Source organism: Carcharhinus amblyrhynchos, chromosome 6 (assembly GCF_965287045.1).
Source record: "Carcharhinus amblyrhynchos chromosome 6, sCarAmb.v2.hapA, whole genome shotgun sequence".
In the NCBI taxonomy this organism is placed as follows: domain Eukaryota; kingdom Metazoa; phylum Chordata; class Chondrichthyes; order Carcharhiniformes; family Carcharhinidae; genus Carcharhinus; species Carcharhinus amblyrhynchos.
In genome coordinates, this window is record NC_137329.1 from 8342161 (window position 1) to 8357871 (window position 15711).

The window sequence follows — 15711 nt, forward strand, 5'->3', positions numbered from 1 at the left end:
GGAATTCTGTTCCATTGTGGAGTTTTCAAAGAATAAAGAACAAAGAAAGTACAAAGGCGCTTTGGCCCTTGCCGATCATGATGCCTGAACAAAACTAAAAAACCTTCTGCCCTTACTCAGACTGTATCCCTCTATTCCAGTGGAACAGTCCAAAGCTTAAAGCTTCTCCCCATGTCTGTGTGTGGGTTTCCTCTGGGTGCACTGGTTTCCTCCCACTTTCTAAAAGACCTGCTGGTTAGGTGCATTGACCCGAAGAGCTGCCACTGTGGCGACTGAGGGAATTTCACAGTAACTTCATTGCAGTGTTAATGTAAGCCTTACTTGTGACTAATAAATAAACTTTTAAAAAAAGGATCATGCAATATGTTTCCATATTTAGAAAGACAAATATAGTTTTGAAAGACATGACAACTCTTGTCACAATTTGTAACATTGCAACAACATACTTGTCAAATATATAAATTTAAGAATATTAAGGATTGTTATCATATCACTGGTTTTAAAAATAGCTTACCAAATTTGAGCTGAACCCTCAGACTGCTAATCGATATGCCAATATTTCCAACTGTGTTATGATTGTAAATGAACTTAAATATATCAGAATAGGTTTTCCTCTGTTGAATTTTAAAATATTTCCAATCGTTTTGGAGTTAAGCTTTGATAAATTACTTACTTATTTATTCATTCATTTGACATGGGTGTCGCTGGTTGACCAGCATTTATTGCCCATCCTTAGTTGCTCTTGGAAGACAATTGAGAATCAACCTCATTGCTGTGGCTCTGCAGTCACATGTAGGCCAGACCAGGTAAGGACGGCAGATTTCCTTCCCTAAAGAACATTAGTGAACCAGATGCGTTTTTTGGACAATTGACAATGATTTCATGGTCATCAGTAGATTCTTAATTCCAGATATTTTTTATTGAATTTGAATCCCATCATCTGCTGTGGTGGGATTCGAACCTGAGCCCCCAAAATATTACTTGAGTTTCTGGATTAATAGTCTGGTGATAAACCACTGTAGAACTAATTAATGCAGTTCATGGTTTCTATGCAGTTAGAACTAATGGGAGCATTGTATAGAGGAAATAAGATCTTGCTTTGTTAATTATGAAAGAATTAAAATATTCACACCATCATTGAAATTTAACCACAGGAAACACTTCATCATGACTGTTCCACTGGAATAGAGGGATACGGTCTGAGTAGGAGCAGAAGGTTTTTTAGTTTTGTTCAGGCATCATGATTGGCAAGGGCCAAAGCACCTTTGTACTTCCTTTGTTCTTTGAAAACTCCACAATGGAACAGAATTCCTGCTCTTCTTCAAGTCCATGAATATTTTTCTTTGTGTCTATCAAAGCCCTATAAAATGTGATTAAATCAGTTCTAATATCACACATGGAAATGCATTCCATACTTTAGTAGCTTATTGCAAGATGTCAAATCTTCAAACTTTCACACTTTCGGTTATGAGGCTAAATTGAACACCCTTAGCATGTACAGTAGTTTAAGTTTCGGTACTTGGAGCCAGTGAGTGCACGTTAATGCAGAAGTACTTGATATTATAAATAATAGTTCTTTAAATTATCCCCGCCTATTCAAAACAAAACTGGACTTAACCTGCTATTCCTGGGTCTGTTCCGTGTGTGCACGTGATTGCAGGTTAAGTTAAAGTTAAAGTTTATTTATTAGTCACAAGTAGGCTTACATTAACACTGCGATGAAGTTACTGTGAAAATCCCCTACTCATCATATCTGGTGTCTGTTGGGGTACACTAAGGGGCAATTTAGCGTGGCCAAATCACCTAACCTGCACATCTTTGGACTATGGGAGGAAACTGGAGCACCCGGAGGAAACCCACACAGATACAGGGAGAACATGGAACCTCCACACAGACAGTGACCTAAGACGGGAATCAAACTCGGGTCCCTGATGCTGTGAGGCAGCAGTGCTAACCATTGTGCTACAGTTCTGCCCAGTGCACTGAACTCAACACGTGTTGTGGATCAGACTGGAAAGCTGTTCATCAATGGAGGATTGGAAGATGACCTCGTACTGCGCTGCCGTCAGTTTTATAACATTCAGATCATTTACATTTTGGATGATCATGTGTCAGGAATTGGCCATTTCATTTCCAGATGTAAAGCTCATACTTTGGGCAAATAGTACAACGAAACCGCATACATTCTCCACAATTCTGACAAAATGCCAATCCGATTGAAGTTTGTTGCTTCATAATTGTTTTTGGTTAGAAGGAGAGGCTTGACATAATAGAGGGCAGCTTCACTAATTGCTTCCTCCAACATCCAGAAAGGAACAGGTACACAGTTCCCCTGGTCCAGAAGGGGAAAATTCATTCACTTTGATGTTGGAGAATGTGGTGGTTTGGACTGGGTCCAATTGAACATTATACAGCATGAAACTACCCAGACAAAATGGCATATGATGAACAATGATATCTTTTGATTCATTCTTGGACAGAGCATCAGAGATCTGTATTTGGGTGAGATCTTTGCCAATACCATCATCATTAGTCAATCCTGATGCTGTAATAAATTGGAATTGAACATCTCGGTTTTCCACAAGTTGGATTGCAGAGTGTGTGTTGGGTCTAAATTGGACTCTACTGTCCATTTTGTGGGCATGACGGCTTCCTCAGATGGCTACGAGAAACCTGGGGCAACCATGTGTCAGAATTACTGGTTTGCGTCTAAGTGGTGGGGAGAATAAAAATCGTACAATACATTGTGTTTTCAATTTTATATCTAGTCAAATTTAAACCATATGGCATTTGATTTAAAGACAACAGATTAACAAACTATGAAAGATGGAACAGAATGACACATTTTAATCTAATATAGATGGGATATGCATAATTGGACATATTGGTGATTCATACCAAGGCTAATGCAAGTTAACTGATGAAAACTGATAGAAATTGGACCGAACACACACTTCCTGCTTGGAACTCAACTTGAATTTGTCAACAACTAAAGAATTTCAACTCTTGCTTCTTAAGATAATGCAGTATTCATTAATCAGGTTAGTTACCTAAATTAGAAAGAGTGGGTGTTGCCTATTTAAATACCAGAAGGTTGAACTATATACCCCCGAACGAGTTAATTTTACATGTTGTGGTGAACTCTTGCTTGTGAAAGCAGAAATGAAAATACTTCTTCACATTTGAATTATTCCATGTGGGAGTAGTTAAATTCCTATTCAAATCTAATGCAGATCATTGGCTTACTTGTCTTCTAAATTTGTCAGCAGGCAGCAAAGGTAACTCTGCTCCACACAAACCCATTTTCAACTTGGGTTTGGTGATCCTACACTAAGTTTAGCATGTCTATTTATTCAGAGATTAATTTCTGCTATTTATTGGGTTTCAGCCTTTTTGGCGTTGGGTCAAAATTAGAATTCCAATTAATATTTGGTGACTTCAACAAAAATAGGATTAATTGGGTTCTCATCCGAAGACTGAAGAAGAGCTGCGAATTTTCTTCCCTTGTTTTTTTCTTCCTTAACCATCTGTTACCAAAAAGAACCTCAAACATACTTGTATGCTGTGTGCATTTCAGCTCTGTCTCCCTGTGCTGTGAAGCTTCACCTCTGTCAATGAAAATGACGTCAAAGAAATTAATTGGCTCCTCTTGTGCGTAGGTACCCCGACATGCCCACCGCAGCTGACGTGGTGAATGCCTTAGATCAACAGTCACTTGCGTCCATCTTAAGGATCTACGGCGAGGAAAGGCATGCAAAGAAAATAGCTGCAGCAATCGCACAGGCACGCAGCATCTACCCCATCACTCGCACTCAGCAGCTCGCCAGTATAGTTGCAGGTATTCTCATTAATTCCAGCCAGTGTCTGGAAGGAAATATACTAATCTTGCGAGTCCCAGTGGGACCTATTTGCACTGTACACATGCAGGTACTAATCCTGTGCATTTGGCTTCTGATGTCAGAGTTTTATTTTGGGGAAGCAAGAATAGAAGTCAACATTTACCATTCTGAAGTTAGCATTCAGTTGCTACTAGATTATTATCTAATACGTTTGTTTTTAATCGGGGGATAATGATTTTGCTGCAATGTGAATTGCCTGCATTTCTTAAAATAGAAATAGACAGAATGCTCTGAAATGAGCCCATTCATTAGTCATCTTTGTGTAGAGGTATAAATCAACAGAATTTACATAATTAAATTTAGGCTTAGTGTTTGCTGCCGCATTGTGTTTATAACAAAAATTCTGCTGCAAACCATGCTTACCCCAGAATCAAAATTTACTTAATTTATTGTGCGGCAAGTGTAAAGCACCCTCTTAGTTGTCCACCCACCCTCATCTCCCAGGTGGTTCAAACGATTGCAAGTATATTGCCACATTAAGCTTTGCCTTCTGTAAAATGTGTTTGAACGCTGTCTTTATCAATTTGATTACATTTCCTCAGTTCTTTAAGTTTAACATTGCAAAATTAATTGCTGTATACATGGACATTTCCAAAGGTTGCTTCAGAAAGCTCTGTAAGGGGCAATATTCCAGTACGAAGTAGATGTATTCTAGTTGTTGGTTAGCAGCGGCAAAATTAGATGCTGCCGGCATCCAAAATTATCACCAATCCATTGTTTCGGGAAGGGAGATATTCATATCAATAAAACGAGTGTAATTGTGTTTGCATACACATTGTCATTATCTAAATTAATCACTAGTTTTTTTTTAATTTTAATGAGTTCTGAGTCTAGATGGGAAAAATCATGATGAGATTGTCAAAGGCTGAACAGTTGTGTCATGTCAGTAAATCACTAGTTTTTTAAAAAATATGAGGATTAAGCTTGTGCCGGGGGACCAAATGTGAGTCAGAGCCTTAATTGCCACAGCATCTGACAGCTTGCTTCCTTTTCCTGCCATTTCAACCCTCTTGAGTTCAGTTCTCTATAGAATGTGTAATCCTTTGTTTTTTTTATGCCTGGCTTGAAGGTACTCGGGAATAGTTCGACTGATATGCAGTTTATAGATTTCTCTTTGGCTGCTCGATACTATTTTGTCGGCTAAAGAAATCTCATTATAGTCATTCTACTATGTCCCAAATGGCTTGGTCACTGTTAAACCCTTTTAAAATTTTAATCCAATCTCTTTATTGTAAAGTTCCTCAAAACTAAACACACGCTGCTCAAAACGCCAGAGTCCTGATAAAGCATGAGGACTTCTGCTTAATTATATTAATTATACGTTCAGCTCCCATCTTTCCAGTGAAAACAATCTTAATTTATTCAATCTCCCCTCATAGCCAACGCCCTCGAGAAAGGCAACATCCTTTGGGCCCATGTCTTCATGTGGCCTTATGTTTAAAATTCCTGTAGCAATCATGCTTCTCGTTGAGAAGGCTCATGCCTTCAACGCCTGGAGAACATGCGATGGAGAACCTTTTGTAACACATCCACTATTTCCTGTAAGTCAAAAAAGCACGTTATATTCCTATTTGTTGATGGCAAATGCAAGACAACCTAAATGGGATATCAATTTGTTGAGAGGCTCCTTAAATAGATGTCAGTGTCCACATTCACTTGAGCAAAGAAAAGAGGGGCAATGTCTGTTTGGGTTAATGAGTGGTGAATGCCTGGAAAGCCACTTAATCAATATAGTGGAATCTTTAATATGGGCGCAGATTGAGAGTGGGACATTAAGACATGAACTTGTCCCCCCCCCCCACTAGATTTCCACCTGGAGAACGGGTACTACGTGGACCAATTTCTTTTGAAAGGAGTCTAATTTGAATTTATTAAAGATTTATAAACAATAAATCGGAAGTTTTTAATCAGGCACTTTTCTCTAAGACAAAATTCAGAAGTGTAAAACAACACAGACATGATGGGCTGAAGGGCCTCTTTCTTTGCTGTAATACACCATTAACATGTGATCAGTGGCTATTGTTTTGGATTTAACTAAACCTTTCAGTTGAAATATGTCCTATTTTTATACTAAACCTGTACTGAGTATTTATTCTATAAACACAAAACAAATTACTATACATTTGTCTCAAATCAGGCCTTCAATTTCAGAAGTATTGCCATCAGTTTTTGATAGGTTCCCCAGTGTGCTATTCAACAAATTGCTTCCTAACATTTTTGATTTTCTATCACATCCTAAACTTTCACTGGGATTTTCCAGTCCTGCTGTGGCAGGTCCTACAGTGGCAGATATGGCAAGCCAGCCAAAGGTCCATTGACTTCAGTAAGACTGGAAGATTTCCCCTCTGAGCCCAGCAGCGGGCAGGGCTGGAAGATCCCACCCTTTGTCTTGGATGTTTTGTTGCTGAATTGGTAAAGCTATAAATTGTAAGGATAAGGAAGAATTAATAAGAATTCTCAAATTAGAGGTAAATGATTTTGTGTGACTTTGTAGAGTTGTACGTAAAAGAAATGCAGGGACAAATTCATATACATGCAATATTTGTCACGTTGAGAATGGTGACTCATGGCACAAAACACAACAGGCGATCCTACCTGAAACGTTTCTAAGTGCTGAACTAGGGTGAAAACGGGAGAGAATTTTGGGTGAGCTCCCAGTACACAATTCTATGACACTTAGAGAAAAAAGAGACAAAATGTGATTCTTGCCAACAGGGGTAGTGGGTGGAGACTATTAACACCAGGAAGCCGGCTGCTGAGCTGTAGTGGCACCTTTGCGCAGGCGCCCCGATCTCCCAATGCACTGTGTCTTGACCTGAGATTATATAACACCCCTCCACCCCTGCTCCTCGAACATTGCACTCCCCCCTGATTGCAACCCCCACCTTCCCAACCGATCACCCTCCTCCCCTGGACGATCACCACTGCCGTTCCCCAGTTCTCTTGCCTTAGCCCTGTGAATGGCTGAAGAATCCTGTTATATGGAAATGATTTGAAATTTTCTGCAGTAGTGTTGCAACAAGATTGCTCCCATGTAGAGAACCAGCCATTCATCCCCTGGCTGTAATCGAAACACATACATCATGTCGATCAAAGCAGACACTTTGTTAGAATGGGATTTAGATATTCAAATAATATTCAAATATTAGAAATGCAGATCAGGTACCCCATGTGTTTCAGTAAATATTTATGCGTGTGCCATATGTCCAAGCATTTTATTTACAAAGTTAATCACAACAAATGATTAAAACGGCTCAGTGAAACCTCTGGGTGGCTTCTGTGAGTCAACAACCAAAGTCACTGAGTGACAATGCGATACGATGCTATATATAACCACAGTAACTAAATGTTTTGTGCTCTTAAGCTTTGTGCTTAAACTTTTCTTCTGTGCTTCGAGTATTCAGTCTCATTTTCTTTCCTTACGTTGAATCAATTTGTTATTTTATGAAACACTTCTATGGTGGGCAGTTTCTCAAGAGCCATTCTTAAATGGACTGAATTTTGCCCTCAGTGTTGACATGACCTCTAACCTCAAACAAAGCTGCCCACAAAGATCCTACAATTTTTGATTTGATTTCCTTTATTAATGTCACATTCTTAATTCATTTGTGAGACATGGGCATCATTGACTGGTTATCATTTATTGCCTATCCGTAGTTGCCTTTGAACTGAGTAGCTTGCTAGGCTATTTCAGAGGACAGTTGAGAGACAACCACATTGCTGTGGTTCTGGAGTCACATGTAGGCCAGACCAGTTAAGGAGGGCAGATTTCCTTCCCTAAAAAACAGTAGTGAGTCAGGTGGGTTTTTCTGATAATCGACAATGGTGTCATGGTCATCAGTAGTTCTTTGTATATATTGTTGAATTCAAATTCCACCATCTGCCAAGGCAGGATTCAAACCAGGTCCTCAGAACATTTGCTGAGCTTCTCAATTAATAAACCAGCAATAATACCACTAGGCCATCACCTCCCCATGAAAAATATTATTTCCAGCGCACTTTACAGACAATGCATACCGTTCATTGGGAAGAAACGGAAACAGTGCAGAATGTAATGTTACAGTCATAGCTAGAGTGTAGAGAAAGATCAACTTAATGAGAGGCATGTCCATTCTAAACTTTGATGGCAGCAGGGAAGAAGTTGGTTTTCAGTTGGTTGCTACGTGTCCTCAGAGTTTTAGGGAGCTCCATGCTGTAGATTTCACTTTTATTGATATTAATTTCAGTCTAGAACAAGCTATAGAGAATTCTGCCATTCAGCAAGAATGGTGTCACCAAGCAGGCTAAGCAACCAATCACATTGAAGAATCCTCACAGATGGCAAGTAACAAGCTGGTTTTGCCACTTACTTTGTGTAATTTTTCAGAAAGCAAAATAAAGATTGGGACATGGGTGGAAGCTGACACATCATAAACATGTTTTAAATCACCTTAATCTGTGAAATAGAGACATTTTGACATTCCCCAGCTATAAGTCAGTTTTTCTGGATCTGAGATGTTGTTCAGCAGTACTTATGACTTTGTCCGCAATTGAAATCCCAGTCATTCAACAAGGCACAACTTCCTCAAGGGTTTTTGCAGTGAGAATAATGGTGGAAATCATGATAAGTTGAGATACAGGAGCAAAATAAAGCCATTCGGCCCGTCAAGTCTGCTCCGCCATTCAATCATGGCTGATAAGTTTCTCAAACCCATTCTCCCGCTTTTCCCCATAACCCTAACCTATTTATCTCTGTCTTAAATACACTCAATGACCTGGTCTCCTCAGCCTCCTGCAGCAATGAATTCCAGAGATTCACCAGCCTCTGGCTGAAGAAATTCTTCCTTATTTTGGCTCTAAAGGTTACTCTGAGGCTGTGCCCTCGGATCCTAGTCTGGCCTGCCAATGGAAACATCTTTTCCATGTTCACTCTATCCAGGCCTTTCTAAATTCTGTAAGTTTCTATGGGATTCCTGTCAATTCAGCGACTTCTAGATGATTCCTAACTCTGAGGACTGCAATAGTGTAGCCTCTGGAGGAACAGGAGATCACAGACAGCAACCTCTGGATTTCCACATTTAACTGATAGGTGTGCAGATGCGTGAAGTTGCTGCCTGCTTCACACAGTAATGACAGTGAAAGCTGAGACCGTCACCCACATAACAAATGACAAATCTGAGTGGATGTATGAACCTCGGGAGATGAGTGCACTTTTCCCTGGTAGATTCAGCAGCACTGCATACACAATTATGACCTTACCTGATGCCTAAGCATAGCTCATTTAGCCAGGGTGACTGGATAATGGATGAACAGAATGATTCCTTGTACATGATATTTGAGAGTGATGAGGTTAATTGTGCTGAATCAGTCACTTTGCTTCCCTATTTTCACCTGCCTCAATGTCCAGGTGCCATGAACAGCTTTGCTAGGCATTCAGAGTGCCTTGAGTGTCACAGAAATTTGACTTGTTGTATGGTAAAAAAATTAATCTGTTTGAAAGGAAACAACAGATTTGTGGTTCGCACTGCTGCCTCACAGCGCCAGGGACCCAGGTTCGATTCCCAGCTTGGGTCACTGTCTGCGCAGAGTCTGCACGTTGTCTGCATGGGTTTCCTCCGGGTGGTCTGGTTTTGTCCCACAGTCTGAAAGACGTGCTGATTAGGTGCATTGACCCGAACAACAGTGTGGCGACTAAGGGAATTTCACAGTAACTTCATTGCAGTGTTAATGTAAGCCTTACTTCTGACTAATAAATAAATAAACTTTAACTTTATTTCGATACCATCTTTAATCCCCAAGAGACGTCATAGGAGAATTATTAAACAAAATTTGCTGTCGGGCCTCGTAAGGAGATAGTAGGCTAAATAACCAAAAGCTGGATTGGAGGCGATTTAAAGAAACCTTTAAGAGGTGAGAGGCCAATTTTATGTGCCTAAAAGGAACTCTTATTTTTATTCAATTGATTTATTTTTAAATGTACAATTTGTCTAAAGATTGTGACTGCTTAAAAAAAAACAGAGTGGATGCTTTTAGAAACAACTAATTCAAGCACATTTATTTTAGATTAAAATGTAGACATTTCAAAATGTTAAGAACTTTTAATTGAGATAAAATACAGATGAATGTGCAATACACCTTCAAACATCAGCATTGACCGGTGTCGCTCTTTTGAGTAACCAACACAATTCATGTGACGGATGCCATCGGTAGAACTTTCTGGTCCCGCTGATGTCTATGGTATTTTGTGTGGCTCGCCTGTCCTGCCCATGGGGAACCCGCTCCAGGAGGTTCACCTTGGGCGGGACTGGAAGATCCCGAATTTCCACGGAAATTCCCATCCATGGAGTAGAATTATAACCTTGTGGACCTGCTCACACAGTGGGGACGGTGGCTGTGGGTTGGGAACATGAAAAGTGGTGAGGTGGGCTTTACCACAGATTTTTAATCCAGCCAAGACATTGGCAGCCATGCCCAGGCATCCCGATCATTGGGTGGCACAGTGGTTAGCACTGCTGCCTCACAGTGCCAGGGACCCGGGTTCAATTCCCAACTTGGATCACTGTCTGTGTGGAGTTTGCACGTTCTCCCCATGTCTGCATGGGTTTCCTCCGGGTGCTCCGGTTTCCTCCCACACCCCAAAGATGTGCTCTTAGGCTGATTGGTGCAACAAATTGTCCCTAAATTATTCTCCCCTTAATCTGGTTTCCAATGGGGATACCATAAGCATAGACATGGGTCAAGGGTGGAGGAGGAAAAGCACATTGTTAAGATGGCGGTGTGGGCTCGTTGGGCCGAAGGGCCTGTTTCCCGTGCTGTGTTGTTCTTTGTTCTTTGTTCACTGTGCATCACTGCAGAGAGATTGGAGACATTTGTCTCTAGCATTTGTGCCAAAGTGTCTCAGGCCTTTGTGGTAATGCCCCTCTCGATGGAACGAGTAGCCACTGCATGAAGCATTAGATGTGACAGGCAACCAAGTGCGTTCTGGTCTTCACCAACAGCTTGTACACTCAGTCTGCCATTTTAAAAGGATGGTAAACTGAGCCTGAACCATTCATCACCTCACTCAAGCACAGCAAAGTGCTCTCCAACTCTTGGCTAACACGGCACATCGATTGGATTATGAGAGGGAAGCTGGAGAAAGGACACACGGAAATGGGAGCTGTGCGAAAGGCACTCTTCTACCTGCACACGGCTTCTACCTTGACTGGATATCTTACACGCATATAGTTGATGATCTTCTGTGGTTATACACCAGCTGAACATTGTTGGGGTTAAATCCCTTTTGACTGACAAGTACTCATAGAGTCATAAGAACATAAGAACATAAGAAATAGGAGCAGGAGTAGGCCATCTAGCCCTTTGAGCCTGCCCCGCCATTCAATAAGATCATGGCTGATCTGTCGCTGCTCAGTTCCACTTTCCCGCCCTCTCGCCATAACCCTTAATCCCCTCTCTTATCAAAAACCCATCAACCCGCGTCTTAAAAACATTTAGCGAGGCAGCCTCCACCACTTCAACGGGCAGAGAATTCCAGAGATTCACCACCCTTTGAGTGAGGAAGTTCCTCCTCAACTCCGTTCTAAACCGCCCCCCCTTTATCTTGAGGCTGTGCCCCCTAGTCCTACTGTCTTTTTTGAGCGGGAAGAGTCTCTCCACCTCTATCCTATCCATCCCATTCATCATCTTATACGTCTCAATGAGATCTCCCCTCATTCTTCTAAACTCTAACGAGTACAAGCCTAGTTTATTCAGCCTCTCCCTCATAGCTCAACCCCCTCAACTCCGGTATCAGCCTAGTAAACCTCCTCTGCACTCCCTCCAAGGCCAAAATATCCTTGCGCAGGTGCAGCGCCCAAAACTGCACACAGTACTCCAGCTGCGGCCTCACCAATGCCCTATACAGCTGCAGCAAGACCTCCCTACTTTTATATTCAATCCCCCTCGCTATGAAGGCCAGCATCCCATTCGCCTTCCTGACCACCTGCTGCACCTGCAAGCTGGGTTTTTGTGACTCATGCACAAGGACCCCGAGGTCCCTCTGCACCGTCGCCTGCTGCAGTTTTTCACCCCGTAAGTAATAGTCCTTCCTACCATTTTTCCTACCAAAGTGGACCACCTCGCACTTGCCAACATTAAATTCCATTTGCCATTTCCTGGCCCATTCGTCCAGCCTATCTAGATCCTTCTGCAGACTCTCCACACCCTCCGCACAATTTGCCGTTCCCCCAATCTTGGTGTCATCAGCAAATTTCGACACCCTACACTCAGTTCCCTCCTCCAGATCATCTATATAAATGGTAAAAAGCTGAGGCCCCAGCACCGACCCCTGGGGCACTCCACTAGTCATCGAGGTTTACATCATGGAAACAGGCTCTTCAGCCCAACTTGTCCATGCTGCCCAGTTTTTATCATTAAGCTAGTCCCAGTTGCCCACATTTGGCCCATATCCTTCTATACCCATCGTAACAGTCTAAGTGCTTTTTAAAAGGGAAAAGTGTACCTGCCTCTACTGCCACCATGGTTGATTTGTGGGAGGGGGCTTGGTTATCACACCTATGCAGTCTGTGACTTCCTGTGAAAATCCAGTGATCGCAATGAATCTATGAGCTTTAGACTCATAGAGTCATAGAGGTTTATAGCATGGCCCAACTTGTCCCTGCCATCCTTTTTTAACCACTAAGCTAAACCCAATTGCCCACATTTGGCCCATATCCCTCTACACCCATCTTATCCATGTAACTGCCAAAATGCGTTTTAAAAAACAAAATTGTACCCGCCTCTGCTACTACCTCTGGCAGCTTGTTCCAGATGCTCACCACCCTCTGTGTGAAAAAAATGCTGCTCTGGACACTTCTGTATCTCTCCCCGCATCTTAAACCTGTGCCCTCTAGTTTTAGACTCCCATACCTTGAACCTGTTTCCGTGCTATAAACCTCTATGACTATGATTCTAAAGCTCATAAATTCATACCTTTGGAAGAGATATTGACTATCTAGCTGATCAATGTCCCTCATTATTTTATAGACCTCTATATGGCCACCCCTCAGCCTCCTACGCTCCAGGGACAAAAGTCCCAGTCTGTCTAACCTCTCTTTATAACTCAAACCATCATGTCCTGGTAGCATCCTAGTTAATCATTCCTACTCTCTTTCTCATTTCATAATGTCCTTTCTGTAATAGGGTGACTGGAGCTGTACACAGTATCCCAAGTGTGGCCTTACCAGTGTCTTGTACAGCTTCAACAAGACGTCTCACCTCCTGTATTCAATGTTCTTACTGATGAAACCCAGCTCCCTCATTCTGCCTGGCCTCCTCCTTTGCGTAATTAATATCCCTTGCAAACATGGCATCAGCCACCTGGACCATACACTTGTGGATAGTAAATTGTGAAATCCTGCAGCAGACCCCTGGATTGAGCTGGAGACAAAGAAATTCAGAGCTGGCAATGCATTTCCATCTGGACCACTTTGAAGGAAGCCTTGTTCCAGGAAGCTGCAGGTGTCAACAATGACCTTCTGTGGAAGTCTGGCTCTCCAGGGGACACTGATGCTCAGTCGTGTCCAGGAAGCGGATCCTTCCTCTGTCTGTAGACTCTGTGTTAGGGGGTGTTGCCTCCTGTGAGTTGGAGCTCATGGGCCGAATTTTCCTGTCCGGCCCACCACGGAGGCTGTAGTGGGCAGAACAGGTCCATGCAAAGGTCCGTTCACCTGAGCCGGGATTTTCCAATCCTGGGGAGAACACGGCCAGAAAATCTCGCTCCTTATGTTCATCCCCTTTTTCCTGTGGAACGGCAGGTCTCTGAGGAGAAGGCGGTTTACGGTGCTTTTCCTCTTGTTCCTCATTTACAAAGTAAATGGACCCCTCAGAACAGGCCTGTGAACCTCTCACTTAGGCAGAGAATCAGATGTTATAGTTTGGTATTTAAAGGGTTTCCGGTTTGTCTCTTTCACAATCATAGAACCACCACAGCAAAGAAGGAGGCCGTTCATTACATTGAGCCTGCACCGGCAACATTCCTACCCAGGCCCTGTCACCATAACCACCTCCTGCTAACCTCCTGACACTGAGGGTCAGTTAATCCTGTTAATTTCTGTTGTGTTTTTGCCTCATTGACCTTGCAGTCTTCAGACCGCCTGGGAGATCCACATGCTGTCAGTTAAGGCCAGAATCCAGGGTTAAATCCTCAAGTCAGTAGTCCTTTTATATATTTAAATTGCAGACCCACAGTGTCCTTTTGCAACATGTCCCAGTTGATTGCAGAAATCAGCGGTTTCCTGCTGCCTCCTGGCGGCCTTCTCCAAGGTGGCCTTCACGACACACGACAGCGCAGAGTCGCTGAACAGAGACTGATAGCCAAGTTCCGCACACATGAGGACGGTCTCAACAGGGATCTTGGGTTCATGTCGCACTATCTGTAACCCCCGTGACTTGCCTGGGTTTGCAAAACCTCACTTACTGTACTGTCTGGAGACAATACACATCTCTGTAACCTGTGATCAGTGCTCCTTCCACTCACATTGTCAGCCACTTCAGGTCTTAAACAGCAGGTTAGGTGTAAGGATTCGCATTCTAATCAGTAATCTCTAAACTGTCTGTGCTCTATATGCTCTGTCTGAGGCCAGAACTCTCCATTCACCTGATGAAGGGACTAACCCCGAAAGCTTGTGAGTCTATTATCAAATAAATCGGTTGGACTAAAACCTGGTGTTGTCAGACTTTTTACTGTGTTTACGCCAGTCCAACGCCGGCATACCCACATCATGCCTCCTGGAACGCCAGCAACCACCACCACCACACTCCCCCACCAGCCCCCCCACCCCACCCCTAATTCCATGGCATTCCTACCAGTGGGTATTCAAGATTGTCAGTGGTCAGGGAAGCCAAAGAGAACCATTTCCCGAGTTGACTAAAGACCTGTTTTTCTGCATGTAGTTGGATATTTCAAATATAGTTCCATGGAATCTTGTTAAGACTTTCCTTATTCCTTATTATATTTGGAAATAAGTTTCGCATCTTTACTTGAACATGCACTCAGGTATCAAAGATACCGTTCATTGTGAGGCCACGGCGATGATTAAATTTCAGGTCCTGTTGATGACTAAAGCCAGCACTCGGCAAAACCACAGATCTATTTCTGGATAGATCTAATGTTCAGGAGAAGCACCATCAGTAAATGGAAGTAATACTATTTTGGCTATGCATTTTTTTAAAGGATTTCTTATTCCATTGGTAATGAAGGTTCTCCTCAAGCCAGACAAACTGTTGAAGTTAAAATATATGTCTTGGGCTATCCTTAAGTGATCACTTCAAGCTGTAAGTTTCAAGAACTGTCTAAGTGGCAGCTGTACAAATACCGGGGCTGGAATTTTATCATCATTTTGATTAATTGTCAACTCCAATGGGAAAGCAGTGTGTGGCCCCTTAACTCCATTGTTGGCTATTCCCACCATATCTTTGACACTACATTTGTTATATTTTGAAATGACAAACTTAGATGCACATGTCAAAGAGATAAACACAAATGTTAAGTTTTGCAAATAAATTCACTGTTTTACATAGTAATGGGTAGACCTTATAACATCGAAGTGAGTCACATGGCCCAACTAGCCCATTTGGCTTTTATCCGACAAATGGATGGTAAGGAATCATTGTGGTAAGCACTGCTGCCTCACAATCCAAGGACCCGGGTTCAATGCGTGACTGTGTGGAGTTCTCCACCTGTCTGCGTAGGTTTCTTCCGGGTGCTCCGGTTTCCTCTCACAGTCCAAAGATGTGGAGGTTAGGCGGATAGACCATGCTAAATTGCCCCTTGGTGTCTCAACATGTGAGGGTG

General features: G+C 42.4%; 1 protein-coding gene across 2 annotated transcripts in view; it reads left to right on the top strand.

Annotated features, from left to right (window-relative positions):
• mettl15 (methyltransferase 15, mitochondrial 12S rRNA N4-cytidine) overlaps positions 1-15711 on the top strand; it is a 127449-nt gene that overhangs the window by 96119 nt on the left and 15619 nt on the right. For both annotated transcript variants that reach the window (XR_013886771.1, XM_080189882.1), the window contains exon 4: positions 3660-3838. Coding sequence is in view for 1 of the 2 variants with exons in the window: in XM_080189882.1 (XP_080046008.1) it covers positions 3660-3838 (179 nt within the window). In the remaining variant the exon portion in view is untranslated. The remainder of the gene's footprint in view (positions 1-3659; positions 3839-15711) is intronic.